The sequence below is a fragment of the Pleurodeles waltl genome, chromosome 2_2 (assembly GCF_031143425.1).
Source record: "Pleurodeles waltl isolate 20211129_DDA chromosome 2_2, aPleWal1.hap1.20221129, whole genome shotgun sequence".
Taxonomy (NCBI): domain Eukaryota; kingdom Metazoa; phylum Chordata; class Amphibia; order Caudata; family Salamandridae; genus Pleurodeles; species Pleurodeles waltl.
The window spans coordinates 1013490124-1013508509 of record NC_090439.1 but is presented as its reverse complement, the minus strand read 5'-3'; the positions used below and the strand labels follow the sequence as shown (position 1 = coordinate 1013508509).

The window sequence follows — 18386 nt, the reverse complement described above, 5'->3', positions numbered from 1 at the left end:
AGTAGGTGCTTCTGTCCATGAAGGGCTTTCAACATTTATGCCCGATGTACACTTTATTGTATGCTAGTGACTTGCAGGAATGTAAAATATGTTAATTAGGAGTATGTCAATTCAATTATGTTTATAGGGGGAGTACAGGCATTTTACTTCTGATTATCAGAGGTAAATTGCACAAAGTTCTAAACCCAGCACGAATATAGGGTCCTGGACTTTAATCTGCTCAAATGACAACTACTACTGCAAGTTGTTTGTGGCATCATTCTGTGGGAAATCTCCATTTTCTGTGTCAGGTCTTTTGTTCTCTCTCGCCAACTGTTATCATGGCTACCTGTGGGCAGATGATCATCTATGCTGATGTTTCACATTACCACTGTAATTATTACCTTTATCCAACCCACAAAGCTTCATGATGCCACATTTGTAAAACCTGTCCTTCCAAGATCTTAAGGGAAGGAAAATGGCACTTTATTTGCTGGAGAAAAATAATACCACCTTTTCAAGGGGGTGCCCTTTCTTCTGGGGAAGATTCTGTGAAAAGTATTACACAGGGGCTTCTCCAATGGCAGCTTATGGAAGGGAGCATGTGGTTTCCAAAACTAGTCCTGGAGCCACCTTCTCAAACGATAAAACAGGAGTTAACTCTGAAAACCTGTGCAAAAATCTAGCTCCCTTGAAACCTTGATTGCTTTGCTGTCCTCACTGTTGATGTCTCAGTCATCCTAGTTGACAAGAAAAAAGAAGCTTCAGCAATCAACAGCATCTCCATTGAGATCTGTAATACATGCCTCATCAGTATTTGTTAACCTTTATTTTGTCCTCAGGGCCATAAAAGCATAAACATAAAAAAATACACAAACTTACCCATATACTGCAGTTAAAATATTTACAGTACACAATGTTGCAAAGAAATAAAAACGTACAAGTCTAAGAAAAAAAAATAAAAGACAGGAAAACATATAACCTGCCACATTACTTATTAGACATACATCAATAAAGCAGTTATATGTGGCTAGAAATATAAAAGCTGAGAAAAAAAAGGAAAAAACAAACCACCAATATCAGTCAGCGACCCAAAAATATCACGTCTGCACTCCTAATTAACCATGTTACCCTAAGACATTTTTGGACTTAGATGGCTGGCACTGGACTCAGATCTGACCTGAGAATACGAAGGGCAACAGTGAAACCCCATAACCCCAGCAATCTACAGGCTGGCGCTGGTCATTTTCTACACGGCAAGATGTAAGCTGGACAAACAAATAAAACATGGGATAGATTCTTGTCCTTATTATTACAAGCTGGACATTACAGTTGGTCGCCCATCCGACCAGTTTGATGTGAACAAACTTAAGGAGTACCTATACGAAACTGAAACTAATGTTTCCTATCCATAGGAGCCAGGATGTGATCCCAGAAGGCCTCGTATAAGCATTCACTTTTAAAATCAATGAAATCAGACGCAAACGTTGAATGTCGAGAAGCATCAATTCCGCAGATGCTATGGCCAGCAAATACCGCTTTTTGTAATCCTTCCTTTGAAGGAAAAATGGCTGACTCTAGAGAGTTCTAGAATTTGGGAATCCCTAAAGTATAAAGTACTTTCTTAATGCTCTAAACCGAGAAACTTGCATAATAGAGTCAGCATTCCGAACGGCCTGGAGAGCTCCTACATAATGGGCTAGTTCAGGTGTTGTCCATAAATGCCTCCCCCCAAAAAAGGGGCTGCAATCTAGCTTTCCTTTTCAACCTCCTGACCCCCAGATCTTTAAACAGTGAAAACAGCGGAGTACTTGCTGGTAAAGCTACTAACCCCCTCACAAAATGGTTGTCTATTCTTGCTAGCTTATCAGTGTTAGAAAAGCCCTACTGCTCGGCTCTGTAAATGGTGGAAGCAGCGGCTTTAGCCTCATATACCTATAGGGCTGGTCATAAGGGTTTAGTATACAAAACTGCGTGTTCCTTAACTAGGACACCTGTAATCTGCTTTTGCTTTATTGCGGACTTGGAAATGTGCCTCTTCCAAGTCATGCAATTTGCTAACGTTATACCTAAATAATTTGAAAGAGCCAATCGGTTCCAGGGGGGTTCTACCCAAAGAAATACTACTCTTAAAAGACTTGCAGGTATTACAGAATTTAACACCATTAATTTCCTTTTAGACTGTATTGATCTTCAAACCACAATTGGAACAAAAATAACTAAAACGTGAAAGCAATTTCTAGAGGCTGCTTGGTGTTTTAGAAATCAATAACGTGTCATCAGCAATAGGAATTTTTGTTTTCCCCCAAAAAGGGTCATCTGCCTCAAGCTGGGTGAAAATTGGTTCAACATTGTTAATAAACGGTAAGAATAGGGTGGGCGCCAGGACACACCCTTGACTCCACCACAATATCTTGTCTGTCACCTAACCTTGATCACTCTATCTGACCTCTGCATAATTAGACTCATGTAGACGGACTAATAATGAAAGAATATGAGTAGGCATTGCCATGTCAGATAAGACCTTTCATAGGCCACAACAAGTGACTAAGTTGAATGCTAAGTTTAAGCCAACAAATGCTACATATAAATTACCCTCAGCGATTGTCACCGTTTTCCAATACAACAATAAAAACTAAAAGACCTGATCAATGGTAGATTTTTTTTTCGGAAAGCCAGCCTGGAATTGGCTAGGAATGCCAGATCTTCCCCAGAACGCATCTACAAACAATTTTCTGCAGCCAGTCTAAGACGAATTGGCCCATAGTTACTAGACAGGGACCTGTCCCCTTTTTAGTAAATTGAACCACAGTCGCGCCCCTCCAAGTTTCGGCTTCTGGGTCCCCTGTGGCGATTGCACGCCTTATCAAAGACAGTGAAGAAATCCTCATCGATGACAAAGTGCTCATCAACAACAAAACTTTCTTCAATCTCAAGACCATCATAAGCAACAACATCGTTGACGACCACCACAAGGATGTCACTTGTCCTTCCGTTGATGATGATTCTGTCTATGGCAAAACATTCTTTGCAGTTAATGGCAGGCTAGAACAGATATCTTCCATCTCAGTGACCATGGATTTCTACTCCTATCTCCTTTTTCGTGATGGCAAGTTTACCCACTCATTCTGTGTTTGGACCTGGTAGGAGATGTCATTGACTAGGACGTAGCCTCAGAAGCGACATACAACCCAACTCGGCTAGAGTTGTGTTACGTCCCCAAATTTAAGGAAGAGGTTTTGGTAGGATAGTAAAACTACATGGAATATGAAGTCCAGCCACAGACCTTTGTGACTGACAACCTCCTCCATCATCTGGACCTCATCATTACTTCAGGGAGCCTAAAGTTAGACAAGTGCCTGTTGTGGTCATGACAACTACAGAAGATGGACACTTTTCAAAGGTTACTTCCTCAACAACTTAGATTGACTCACTGTCATCTTCATCTATGCCTTCGCCACCACCGCAGTGAGTGCCCGAGCCACCCCCACGAAGGTGATGTGGAATGAGATAACTAAGTTTTGCCCAAGGAATGTGACAGAACACTGGTTCAGCCAGATTCCCCCCCCATCCATGTCCCCCTGATGACGTTTGCTTTCATGCATTGACTGAAAGGACAGCTAAGAGGTTCAGTCTCCCAATGGCTTCAGTGTTTCCTCTATGATTTTAAACAAAAGTCACACAAAGCTGTAAGGTTGATTCCCACACTAGAGTTTGGTAATTATGTACCATGCCCTAGATGTGGCCCCGGCATGCCTTACTGGTCATCTGAGATCAGAATCTCTTTGTGTCAGCAGCCCAATGGAGTGCAAAGAACTGCCATGCCATTTTCAGCATTGTCATGCCATCGGATAAAGTCTACAGTCTTACGGTTGGAGGTCCAAACCAAGGTCTTGGACATGCCTTTGTACAATCTCACGTTATTCACGATGCACATGGGAGACACCATGTAAAATGTTAAGACAGACTCAGCAAATCCTGTGGAGCTTTATAATATCAATGCCATGGCTCAACCACTTTGGTTGATGGTCCCAAGCATACAGTCCACATGGAGGTCAAGGGCTACCATATCACCCCCAAGACACAGCAGATATGACCATGGTTATACATCCAACAGAAACGAAAGCCTGGGATGTTGACATCCCAGTACATACGAATGAATGCATGACAGCTGCTCCCCTACTGTTCGTTTTTGCCCCCATTTTGAGAGTCCCAAGACCCCATTGAAATCGGGGATTTTATTCCAGTGGGGATCCTGAGATTTAGAAGAATAGAAAATACCTCTGCAACCCAGTTTTCACAGCAGATCATAGAACATTTTGTGGTGGAACTTTTTAGAGCTTCTATACGTAGTCCTCTGATGCCTTGGGAATTGAAGTTTTGCAAGAAAATTTATGCTGCCCCCATTTGAACCAATCCACAGAGAATATCTAAATTTCATCTGTTGGAAGACAACACTCGTCCTAACCCAAACATCAGCAAGAATAGTAGGAGAGTTGCAAGTGTTTATTGTAAATAAGCCTTTTATCCATCTTACAAGGGACAAAGTCATACTGAGAACTAATACCAAATTAATGCCTAAAACACCCACTGACTTTCATCCTGAATGAGCGAGTCATTCAACTTCCTGGTCTAGCAAATCCTGCAACATCAGTGGGCAAATCTTTTCACTCGCTTGATATGAACAGATGTATTGTTTTTTACATGGACGACACAAAAGACATACGTTCTTTTGGTGAGTTGCTCAAGTCTGTCCATCAAGCAACATGCTGATCCCTGTTCAAACAGATTAGCATGTTAGCTTTCAGCCTGTATCACCTTTTGCCAAAACAAAGAATCCACTCCTCAGCAGAGAGAGGGGGCATTCCACCAGGCATATGACGCCTGCTGAACTTTATGCTAGTGTGCCTTTATAAGATCTCTGACGTTTAGCCACCAGGAAGAGTAGGCACATGTCCCTAGGCACTACTACCTCGACATGAACGCAGCAGCTAGCTCAGCAATGGGACAGGCAGTCCCCTGCAACCTGTTTTAGAGAAGCTGAGATTGTTGCCCACTTTATTCTCAATTGTATGTAATGCTTGCAATGCTGGAGAAAAAAATAATTACTTGCCTGTAACTTCAGTTCTCCAGCGTTGGTACCTTTCATATATTCACGTACCACAGTCTTTGTCTATGTTGACCTGTGCTATGCTGCACTAATTCAAGGACACATTTACTTGGAACTGCTTGGAATTACCTTTGCAACCTATCCATTCTGCAATTCCTTAAACACATTAAAAAAAAAAGTAGAAAGGAGTTGAAGTACACTATTCTAAATTGAAATAAATTGGAGAGCCGGTTCATCAAGGTGGACACTTTAAGAGAAAAGTTACTTTGGAATCTGCCAGTATATTTGCTCAGTAACGGCACTTGTTCATGAAATAAGCGTGAGCAAGACACAGACTATGCGCATCTCCAGCGAGCGCCAGTATGCAAAAAAACGAAAACATCTTTGCACAGGCTTGCAGAGGTTGAAAACCACAATCAAGCCATCATCGATCAAATAATGAATATGTCCGAGGCAAAGGGGAAGTCAGTCATTACAAATAGCTCACATAACCTGAAAAATATGACAAACCAAAACCTGGTGAATATTAAAAACAAAAGCAAAGACAGAAATAAAGAACCTAATATAAGATTCACTGAATAACAATCAAAACTGAACTGTTTTGAGACTGTAGAATTATTTATGGAAATATGCGATCAACTCTCACTGGAACAGCCTACCTTAATTGCACATGTTGCATATAGTACGACAAGTATGTTGGCGCACATGAATACATTACCACCTAAATAAGCCTTGTGCCACACACTCTGAATTCACTGGATGTGTATTCTGAGAGTGATTCGATCTGCAACTACCAAGAGATTAATTTTGGTAATCAGGAAGATGACCATCTAGATAATGCTAAATCCTTGGCCCACTCCTTCAACAATTTAGATCACCAAACTTAACCTGATAAGCTTTTACCAATTGGCTTACCACAAAATTAATCTCTTGCAAAGTAAGCAGTGATACTTACCACCTAAATTAATCAAAGTTCTGTTCATCAAAATGATGAACTTATTACATCAGCCTATTCAGTTCTTAATTCAATAGGTCCCATAAACTCAACTCAACTTTAACCAAAATGTTACACTTTTATCAGTCAGTCATCACTATTATCTGAACACATATCCTTCATGAAAAATATAAACATCAAATTAAAACCCTTACAAGAAAATACAAAATTGATCTGAAAAATTCAAAATATGACAGACCATTGAATCCAGTGTTGCCAACATACTGCAGATTGATGATAATATATACTTGCTGCATTTACTTCCACTGAAAATTTTAATACGTTTTCATTAAGTTTAAAATTGTAACTTCATCTCATATTGAACTGGGTAATATAAATCATCCATCAGGAAATGTCAATTCACTCAAAACTGAGAATGAATTCATCCAAAATACACAACTTTGAACAGCAGTTAGAATATACATAAAATACCATACATAAACACAAATTACGGTGTAGTCTGACAATTTCTGTAAACCAACTAATGAGGAATCCAATGAATAATTTCAACCTTTTATAAGTAAGTGCTGTCTCAAGAAATTAAACAAAATGTACCCACTGGGAAATCAAAGCCAGTAGCTGTAACACTTGTTTCCACAATTCAAAAATAGTTTTTGTTATTCAAACAACCAGCATTACGTAAACCTAACCATCCCTTAGCTAGAGGATCTAACCAAACCACAGTCCTCAATCAACAGCTAAATTACCAGGAGAATGAAGAAGAAAACCCTTGACCACGTCTTCCTGTTTCATCTTCAAGAGAACGCAATTTGGCACAAACTTATAGCCTGATGGCCACCAGCAAGCCCCACCGTTTCCTCAGTTATACTTGGAATGGAACCTATTAATGAGCCTGCAGATTTCGTAGCACTTATTGCACTGGAAATTGTTTGGAAGAGCGGTCTTCAACTTTTTCCTTAGCCAGAGTTACTTCTGATCAGTGAAAACCACCGTGCGCTACAGAAGGCTAAATAACTTGTGCATTGTTATCAGACACTCACATGCCCATCTTCATTGACTTTAAGCCTAATGTCCTCCGAGCTAGATACTATGGTTTGAACAAAATACTTTGACCGGGGCACTATAACAGGGCTGCTATGTGTATCAGTGAGAATTTGCGCTTTGGCGATGTATGAACATGCATGCATATGAATGGGATATATGTGTATAGGTGTCTGAAAGCCTTTGTCATATGTAAATGTGGCACAGGACATGCCTTTCTCCATATTTGGCACTGTCAGATGTATAACACAAACATACAACCTTTTTTTTTAAATGGGAGAAATTTAAAGTGCAAAAATTTTCATAACATGGAACATTTCTCTGCACTTTAGATTTCTCCCATTTAAAAATGTGACTGTTTTTTTGTTACACCTATGCCACAGTGTTCTACTGGCCACTGGGAGCAAGAAGTCTGCTGTTTGTAAACGCAACACTTTGAAAATAAATTAGAGAAAATTAAAGTGAAAAGTTAAATTAATCATTAAGATAACTTTCATTTTGATTTTCTCTGATTTAAAATCTTTGAGAAACATAATTTTGTTCTCACCTTCAATATTAAGTTGGCAAGGGCTTTTACCTTCACCTTTGTGCCTCCCTATGTGTTGTAGATCTGACTCCAGCACTGCTCATTATCAGGCCATGCTATCCTCAGCCTGGTGATAACAATGCATAATAAACACAGCCTTTCCTTAACTTTAAAAGGTAAAATGTGACCCTGCTGATTACTTAAAAATGAACTCAAGTCTGTGAGCTATTCTTAAGGTGTCTGGGAGCTACTGGTAGCTCGTCATCGACTGATTGGAGACATATGGTTTAGAATATAGCCAAAAGTGTCACACATCTTTGAAAGAACCTCACAATTTCGACTTTAAATATTAATTCTTCCCAGACAGTATGGTCACATCAGATCCAACAGCAAGTTCAGCGAAGACCCTCATTGTCCTAACCAAAATAATCATAGCACAGTTGACACCAGTTCAGATAGGATCATGAAACAAAAGTCACTAGGAAAATAACAATAATTGACTGAAGTACTTGGTTCATCAGCTGAATATCAAACAAATTCTGGTCCCCTAACAATTGGGAAGTAGTTTTACCATAGGATGTTCATTGCAAAAATACAACCTGGAAACTACTGTGTTGGATCTTAAGCCAACATAGAGGTTGGAAGGAAACCATGTTAATTTGAACAGGCAAAACAATCTAAAACTTTTAAGATGCTTTCTGGCACTAAAGGATATTAATTCCTGTAGACTTCCTAGCGTGAAACTCATTAAAGGTAATAACTCTAATGGGAATACTACTCAGACTGCCTGGACAGCGGATTTTCCTTTCTCAGATGGGGAGATCTGACTGCCTGTTTTTTTGTCTCACAAATTTCAAAACGTAAATGCCCAAATGTATTAACCCCTTCGCTGCCAGGCCTTTTCCCCTCCTGTGCCGAGCCTTTTTTTGGCTATTTGTGGCAGTTCGCGCTTAGGCCCTCATAACGTTTTGTTCACATAAGCTACCCACGCCAAATTTGCGTCCTTTTTTTCCAACATCCTCGGGATTCTAGAGCTACCCAGACTTTGTGGGTTCCCCTGAAGGAGACCAAGAAATTAGCCAAAATACAGTGAATATTTTTTTTTTTAAATGGGAAAAAGGGCTGCAGAAGGTGGCTCGTGGTTTTTTCCCTGAAAATGGCATCAACAAAGGGTTTGCGGTGGCAAGATCACCATCTTCCCAGCTTTCAGAAACAGGCAGACTTGAATTAGAAAACCCAATTTTTCAATACAATATTGACATTTTACTGGGACATACCCCATTTTTACTATTTTTTGTGCTTTCAGCCTCCTTCCAGTTAGTGACCGAAATAGGTGAGAAACCAATGCTGGATCCCAGACAGCTAAACATTTCTGAAAAGTAGACCAAAATCTGAATTCAGCAAGGGGTCATTTGTGTAGATCATACAAGTGTTTCCTAAAGAAAATAACAGATGAAATAAAAAAATATTGAAATTGAGGTGAAAAAAAAAGCCATCTTTCTCCACGTTTTACTCTGTAACTTTTTCCTGTGATGTCTCTCCCTATGCTCCCTTTCATGCTTCACCATGCTTACAAAATGTTTCAAAGAGCCTGTCCGCTCCTATGGTTATCACCCCTAGAGCAGATAAAAAAAATATGCTTGCTCCCTCGGACCCAGTATAAGTTAGGTCACAGGTTCCCTCCAGACTCTATAGTATCCACAACTGCACGAAAATGTACCTAAAGTCGGGCCACAGGAGACTCTCCTCCTCCTTACAAGGAGAGTAAGACGTTAGATGCTGCAGGCACAGGCAAAAGGGTGGCTACACAGGCAGCTAGCCATTGGTGTATCACAAGTTCACAGGCCTTACAAGCCTGGTATGACTGGGTTCGCTGGGATGAAATGGACGACCTCCTCCAGTTTCTCCCAGAAGACCACCCCAAAAGATGGAGTGGCAAACAATACCTAATAACTCCATATGCTGTGCTCTAGATGCTGCAGATACAGCTGCATGTGGCATTAATACCAGTGTCTTGATGAGAAGGCATGCGTGGCTTCGATGCTCTAGTTACAAACCAGAGTTCTGGCAAGCAGTGCTTAACATGCAGTTTGATAAGGAGCATCTTTTTGACTCTCAAATGGATTCCACTCTTGAGAAGAATGGGTGCTGTGCAGTCCCCCACACAAAGGGGCACTTTTCGTCACCCCACCTTCAGAGGTCATTACAGATCCACATCCTCAGAGGCGTCTACCTCCCAACCCAGTCAGCCTTCACCCTCCTTCTCTAGGGGTTTCTTTGGGGGTTTTTATAGAGGCAATTACAAAAAGGGCACTGTAAGAGCACTGCCTTCCAAGGCTCTACCTTCACTGCAAAGCAATGACTACCTCCGTTTTGCTCCCACGCACTCCACACCTGTTGAGGGACAACTTCAGAATTTGTCTCCAGAATGGGTCAGCATCACCACGAACCAATGGGTCTGTTCGATTATCCAGCATGATTGTCTGGCGCTCATTACCACTCCTCCAAACATTCCCATACTCTTTCACAGACTATCTCACGAGCAGCTCGCCCTTTTCAAGCAACAGGTTCAATCTCTTCTTATCAAAGGGGCCATAAAGCCTGTTACTTACAACACCAAGGATCAGGGATATACTTCCTCATTCCCAAAAGAAGACTGCTCTCTCAGGCCTATTATGGGCCTCTGGCCGTTAACCAACTACAGTCACCAATCCAGTCACCTCACCAATCTCGACAAATCAGTTACGTTGACTTTCAGGCAGTTTTTCTAGCCCTTAAAAGTATTTCTTCATCACCTGTCTCACAAGGTTGTCTTAGTCCGCACGGACAACATGACATCCATATATTACCTACAGAAACAAAGGGGAACGCGATCATTCCAATTGTTACAACTCTCTCAGACAATATGAAAGTGGGCTCTCCACCACCACATTCACCTGGTGGCAGATATCTCCCAGGAATGGACAATGACTTTGCATACCTGCTCAGCAGGATGCGGCAACAAGTCCACGAATAGAAACTCCACCCACAAGTCCTTCAAAAATACTTCCTAAAGTGGGTAACTCCTCAGATAGACCTTTTCACCACAGCAGAAAACGTGAAATGCCGAAGCTTTGCCTCCAGGTACCCACACCCTCCATCCAAGGGCAACGCTCTATGGAATAACTGGTCAGGAACATTTGCTTATGCTTTTCCACCTCCCACCTCTCATTCCATTTCTGATTTGGGAGATTAGGCAGACATCTCTCACTATGATCCTTGTAGATCCCATTTGGGCGATCCAACCATGGTTCACACTTTTAGACCTCTCAGTAGTTCCCCACAAGAAGCTCCCCAATAAGCCCGTTCTTCTATGCAAAATCAAGGACAGATACATCCAGGCCCAAAGTCATTCATACCTTAAGGTATTACGACAACTGTCCAGGACACCATGAACAAACAAATGCTATTGTACAATTGAGTTTAGGTAGCGCAAATTGTGAATTTACTGCAAAAGTATCATTCTTTTGCGGAGCTGAGAATAATTCCTGTTTTAGTAATTATCTGAGAGCCTTTGACCACGTGTATTATAATATGCCCATCTTATTATTTTCACAATTGCACAAGCAAATCTACTGAGAGTCAAATTCAAGGCGTTATACCTTTATAGGAGTCACTGAGCTTTCTGAACTTCATATGTATTTAAACATGACTACTTTGCTATTGCTATGTATTCTAAGATGTAGCTTATGGTGGGTAGAATATTCACTATATACATTTCTAGTAGGTGTGGGAAGTGTCGTCTTCCCAGAGATTTAAAATGCACACGCATGACCTAACGCTTTACTCCCATTTCCTGTAAAGTGACCATGGATTTGTGAGAAAATGCTACCAGGATAGGTATAACACTTATTATAATTTCTCACCATCCAAAGACCAACAGTATGATTTACAGTGTTTCCTTGCCCCTGAAGGCTAACGCCTTTGTTTTGGTAATATTGATCTAGAAGTGATGCTTTTCTGTGAACGCATACAGTAACATTGTGACTTGCTTGTAAACGGTCAATCCCTAGGTGGATTGTTTTGTGTATGCTACAGTAATGCAAACACATTTTTGGGTAGACTTAAAATCTACTGAACAAGAGACAGATACTACTGCATCAGTGTTGAGAAACATCTCAGTTGCTAGCATCTGCTGTAAGGCAGTATGTCTGTAAACCTAAATGTCTGGTAGAGGGTTTAATAAGAGTTTGTCTTGACATAGATTCAAGAAATAATGCCCAAGTTGGACCAAGCCTCTCTAGGCAATCTTTTCAATTAAGTTTGATTTGGGGTTTTGGTCCCTTTGCCAATTTTGTTCTCCATTTTCTTTTCAAAAGGGGTAAGCTTGCCTTTCTCTTCAGTACAAATAACGAAGATCCCCGGGAGAAGAAGGAATGATTACATACCTTTAATCCTACATCTACTGGAGAGTCTTGCTTAAGTAACGCTCCCTCTTCCCTGGAGAAAGGGCTGAGGGTATTACCCTCAGCTCTACTCTGAGCCTTCAACTGCTTAAGAAAGATAACTGGCTTAGTTGCCACCTACAGAACATGATGGGATACCGATGGTAGTCTATTCCTTAAAGGAGCCTCACAGTTTTCACAGCCATTCAGGTTTCAGTCTATTAGAATATATTGCCACTATTTTCTTTCACTTTTCCTTTGCAAAAGGTTTCATACTCACTAGGTCAGTGGTTCCCAACCTGTGGTCCGCGGATCCCCAGGGGTCTGTGACACATTCCCAGGGGGTCCGCGGGCCTGAGCTGGCAGGAAGACACCTCTCCAGCTGGGGCCTCTCAGAAACACGAGCGTGTTTTTCTATTCATTACTTTATTTATGCAGCAGTTTAAAAAGCACTGCAAATTCCTCCACCAGCTTTCATGCAAAAAATATAATTGTCAAGAGAACTCATATGATTAATGTTCCTGCAGGAGAGAGATGGGAGGTTTGACTAGTGGCAATTGTGACTCACCTAAGGTAGCGCAGAGGGTTAACATTCCTACTGCAAAGAACATATATTGTGCAAAGAACAGTATTTTATATGCATAGCACAGTGGGTTACTGCTTTTGTGACAGATTATTTTGTCACTGTGCATTTCATAAATTATAATCGTAATGTAGCACAGTGAGCTATGAACTGCGGTCAAAGAGCTGCGTGCAACCTGCATGGCAGAAATGAGAAAGTTGTGTTTTTACCCAGTCTTTCATTATCCTAATGCTTGTAAAAAAATGTTTGCTTGCATAGACATACATTCTTATTATTAAAGTCAACGCTAACCACAGTGTTATGTTCTGAATCCCGAGTTTGCACGTCTCCAAACCAAGCACGCTTAGAAAATGCCAGTATAGATGACATGTGAATCCTACACTTTGTAGACCACTGTAAAGCGCTCCGACAACCTACAGTGGTATGAGAGGTGCTATTAAACAAATGAATTACATGTGACAGAGACGTTATGGAGAGAGGAAGAGGCCCTTATGGTTTTACTTCCTTTCCCCACCACATTTATAGGTGAAAAAGCTTCTCAGATCCTATGTACCTAAAAATAGAAACAAATGGCTTGGGAAATGTAGAATCTGACCCGATGATTCTGCTTCCCTAAATAAAACCAAACATTGAAAAGTTAGTCATTGAGAAGCAGTGTCGACCTTCCCATTAAAATCTTTCGATTTTTTTTTTTGTGCATATTTCCAAAATAAAATAATTTTATCTTTAGTAATTTGAGTATTTGTTTGGTGTGTTCTTGTTTGTGTATTTTTTGCGATTTACTATTTTAATTCTTTAAATTTAAATTGTACAAATTGCTTGGGGGTCCCCGGCTTTCAACAGTGATTCAGTGGGGGTCCTCGGGAGTGAAAAGGTTGGGAACCCCTGCACTCGGTTATTTCTAGTGATTTTATTTCTATTTAAAAATGTTTCCTATTTAAAGTACTAGAGGCCAATATTGCCTTCCATAGGCTATTGTAAAACTTGAATCTTTTTTTAGAAAAATTGTTTTTTTCAAATAAGAATATATTCATTTTTGTGTTGACTTTGTAAAAGTCCCCCTGGATTTTGTGGACCCAAGACAATTAAGGGTTTATGACTATAATGAAGATTCCTCTGGGGGAGAACTAACTCTACTGGTAATTATTTGCTACATTTAATTACAGAGCATTAATGCAAACATCTTTCATTAACTGCTCTCTTTTTACTGTTTTCCCGTAGGATCTCAAAAAGCCTTTTGACAAAGCTTGGAAAGATTATGAAACTAAATTGTGAGTAATAATCAGCGAAGGAGTGTATGTGAAGTAACATATTCATGTAAAATTTGCATGTAGCGTTATCGAGTTTAGCTGTGTCTGCAAACTGTCTTTTGTCAACTTTGCTGCAATGTGTTTTTCATGGCCTCGTTGATCTGGATGCCATCATCTACTCTGTCCGTTTCCCCAACTACATTAATGCCACAGTTCTTCATAGTGTTCAGTTTGTCATTCCTTAAAATAAAATTCTTTCCCTAGCCTGTCCTAGACTGGCGATTAATCAATTGACCAATTGTGTGTCCAGTAGCAGATAACATAGATCTTTGTGATAAGAATTTCACTTAACAATTAGACAATCTGTTTGTGAGAGCATTCAGTTTAGGGGTGAATTGAATACTATACTACAAAACACTATCCTCTGTGGCCAGTAACTCATGAGATTTGAATTAATTTACTTGTTTTGAGTTGTGTAACAAAGAAGTATCACAATACATCATTCTAATTGCTCTGTTCAAAACATGTAGCAGTTAAACAAAATCCTTGTCCATTAGTCTTTGCAGCTATGTGATCTGAGTATTTTTTTTTAACCGGGTTTTGCTAGGCATTTTGATATGGCAGAAGAATAGCCCTTGCATTTATTTAGATCTCCTTTTGATTCCTGTCTTTGTAACTCTGAGACTTGTAACTTGTAAAGAATGTATTCCTTCCCTATTTCCTCAAGAAGAAACTTTCTGGTTCACCATAATTCCCAACATCTATAAATGGCAGGGTCGCAATCTATTGTTTTTCAGGGCATTTTGCTTAGTTGAGATGGAAACAATACAATGTGCACTAGAGCTAAATTGACATTACGTAGTTTCTCATTTGATGGCACATCATGAGTTTTATGTACAACTGATAAAAGCTGTGCTGCTTTTATACTGCTGAAATTTTATTTTTTTGTCTTTGTGTTTGAGTACTGCATGTGAAAGGCAAAAATAATGTTGTGCTTCTGGCTGATCCTGAATAGAGAACATCATATGCTTTCTTATCTTCTCTGCTACAGCTACCAAAAGAGAGGTATTCAGCCATTCTGATTGAGGTTTTCCCCTGCAAAATCACCTCCAACAGTGTGATGGGCAAAAGCATTTCCAGCAGTATGATAGGCCAGGCGTCTGTTCTGCTTCAGTGAGACCTTGATTTCGTCTTGCCCTTCTGACTCGTTTTGGTGTCTGACTTCTGCCGTTTTCCTTGTTAGCTGCTTGTTCGATCCCCAGCTTAGTAACTGCTCTTTCTTGTTTCTAATGCCTGTTCTGTCTGCCCCCTTTTTCTATTTAACTGCTCCTTTCTGCATCCTTTGTTCCTCTTAAATGCCCCTTTTGCTCCTCTTACTGCCCCATTTTGGTCTCTTCTGTCAGATTTTGCCCCCCGACTTGCTCCGCTGAACTCGTTTTGCCACCTTGCTTCTTCCACTGGACTTTTCCCACTTTCCCTGCTGGACTTTCCCGCTCTTGCTGAGTTCGCTCTCCGCGCTCCTCCCACTCTCCAAGATGCTGCTTAATGGAGGCTGCAGTGCGGCCCTGTCGCCTGCATGCCAAAGGCAAGTCCGTCTGCACCAATCCGTGTGTGGACCGCACAGAGCACCAGGAACCTTGGTCCAAATGCCTCCTGCAGCTACACCGCTGATGAACTCCACTTGCTCAACTCTGGACACCGCTGCAAACTCTGTTGCCCAAGCCGCACCTCAGTCCCTTTGCTTGCTCGCTTTGCCACTTCTCTTGCCTCTTCACACATGCTTCCACCACTCACACACACAGCGCACCCATCACCAAGTCAGAACTCAAGACCTGCACTCAGAGCACCACACACCCAACCCGCACAACAACACTCACTTGCATGCATGCTCCGCCATACAGTCTCATTCAAAAAGCAATCCACTGAGATTTGGCTCCAACACACTGGACCTCCTTTTCATTTCCTCATCCACAAAGACACCATTAAGTGCACCTCTTACACTGATCCAGAAGCCACTTTTATAGGAACACATGTACTTCAAGCTTCAGCCGGGCAGTAAAGATTCTATCAAAGGAACCCCCGCCTCCTGTCCTCCAGGACCTCATACCCACTTCAGCAACCTCTCCCCCGCCCTCCTCATCATGGGCACCAAGGGCTTCATACATCAAAGTGAGCACAGCTTTCATCTCGACAACCCCAAGGACCACAAATCTACAGGCTTGCTTGAAAGTCTACAGAACATCGACCTCATCCTAGGCCCTACCCACATCGCTGGTCATGTTTTGGACCCCCATCTTATCCTCCAGCGACAAGGTTAAGTCAGCCACATCACTCCACTCACATGAATAGACCACGCCATCGTCCACTTCCACTTCCACCCTAAAAGGTCCACCAACCACCCCTAAGGAGTCTAGAAGCACCTCAAGCAGCTGCTGGGGAAAGCTGCAGAAATGGAATGGCTCAACGCCCTCCAACTAAACTACCCTGACCCCACCATTGTCCTCATCAGCGACACAGCTTAAACAACTGGATCAATACCTGCGCCAATACCCTGGCACCTCTGAAAATCACCAAACCCAAAGAATCCAACAAACAAGTTAGCTGGTCTAACGCTAACCTAAGAGAATCCAAGAGAATTTGCATAAAACTCAAAAGAAAATGGAGAACCACCCAAGGAACCACTGCAAAAAACAGTGTTGCGCTTAGATACTGTCACCATTAAGTAAGAGACACCAAGGAAAAGGCCCTGACCCTGAGAATCGAATCTAGCTCCAACATCTGCAAAGAACCTTTCGCCATTGTCAAAGAATTCACCATCCCAACAGTTGCAACCAAAACCATTGCCCCTACACAAGAACTCTGCAACAACCTCTCCGACTTCTTCCACAAACATTTCACCATGATCTACAGCAACTGTGAACCTCAGCCACCCCCCCACGACCTTCCCAGCCTGCTAACCTCATCAACCAAAAGCTACCAACTAACAGCATGAAACTATCCAATGAGCACCCTGCAGCAGTAAGGAAGACAGACACCTGAAGGGCTCCCACAGACCCCTGCCCTCACCATATCTACAATGTGGATTGAGCCATGATCCAGGATGCACTCACTACTTTATCAATGCTTTGCTCAAAACAGCCACCTTCCGAGCTAGTTGGAAACATGCCAAAATCATCTCCCTCCTCAAATAACCCTCAGCCGTCTCACAGCAACTACCAACCCATCTTGCTGCTCCCCCAAAGTCATTAAGAAGGCCATCAACAGACAACTCATGGACCACCTAGACCACCACAAACTCCTGAACAACTCACAATTAGGATTCTGAAACAATCATAACACTGAAACCAACCAACCAGTCAATCTAGATTTGTAGAGCTCTACTTGTCACTCTTGAGGGTATCCAGGTGCTAGCAGGGTCCAGTTGATTAGCTGAATAGCCAGGTCTTCAGGGACTTTCAGAGCTCTGTAAGAGATGAGGAGGTCTGTAGATGAAAGGGTAGCTCATTCCATGTCTTTGCTGCTAGGTAGGAGAAGTAGCGACCTCTGCATCCGCTACGTTGGATCCGGGGTATGAGAGTTAGAGAAAGGGACACGGAGAGAGTGGGCTGATAAAAGTTTAGGTGGTGGTTCAAGTAGGCAGGTCTGCAGTCGTGTAGGGCCTTGTATGCATGGGTCAGGGGCTTGAACTGGCATTTGTTCTGTAGACGAGCCAGTGGAGTTCCCTGACGTAGGGGATGATATGAGTTTGTCTAGGGAGATTAAGGATGAGTCTGGCGGCAACGTTCTGTATAGTCTGTAGTCTTTGGAGGTGAGCTTTGATCCCTTTGTAAAGAGCGTTGCCATAGTCCACTCGGCTGAAGATGAGGGCCTGGGTTATGGTGCGTCTGGAGATTTTGGGTAGCCATCTTAATATTTTGCGAAGCATGCGAAATATGAAGAAGCAGGAGGAGGAGACAGTTGACCTGAGTCGTTGTGGTCTAGAATGATGCCTAGGTTCCTAGCATGGTCAGTGGGGGTAGGAGTAGGTCCAGGTTCTGAGGGCCACGGGATGCATCTCACTGGTAGCTTATATTTCCGAAACTTAGAACTTCTGTCTTGTCCATGTTGAGCTTCAAGCAGTTGTCCTTCATCCAGTTACCAACATCTGTCATGCAGTTGTGGAAGTTGGTCTCGGTATGGATGGTGTCTTCTGAGAGAGTAGGTTGTGTGTTGTCAGCATTACGCTATGTTGTTGAGTCCGCAGGTTTTGGCAACGCTGGCCAGAGGTGTCCTATAAGTGTTGAAGAGGGTGGGGCTCATCACTGCCACAGACATACTTACCATCCTTGACCATAAACAGAACACAACCCTCATCCTTGTCAACTTCTCCGCCGATTTTAACAGTCTTCCACCACATGCTGAACACCAGACCACACACAGTGGGAATACAAGGACCAGCTCTCAAATGGATAGCTTCCTTCCTCGCCGGAAGAGCACAGTCAGGCTCTCGCCATTCACATCAGAACGTAAGGACCTCAT

General features: G+C 41.9%; 1 protein-coding gene across 6 annotated transcripts in view; it reads left to right on the top strand.

The window, feature by feature from the left end:
• ASAP1 (ArfGAP with SH3 domain, ankyrin repeat and PH domain 1) overlaps nucleotides 1-18386 on the top strand; it is a 1537410-nt gene that overhangs the window by 452161 nt on the left and 1066863 nt on the right. For all 6 annotated transcript variants that reach the window (XM_069220757.1, XM_069220758.1, XM_069220756.1 and 3 more), the window contains one exon: nucleotides 13840-13889. In XM_069220757.1, coding sequence (XP_069076858.1) covers nucleotides 13840-13889 — 50 coding nt within the window. The remainder of the gene's footprint in view (nucleotides 1-13839; nucleotides 13890-18386) is intronic.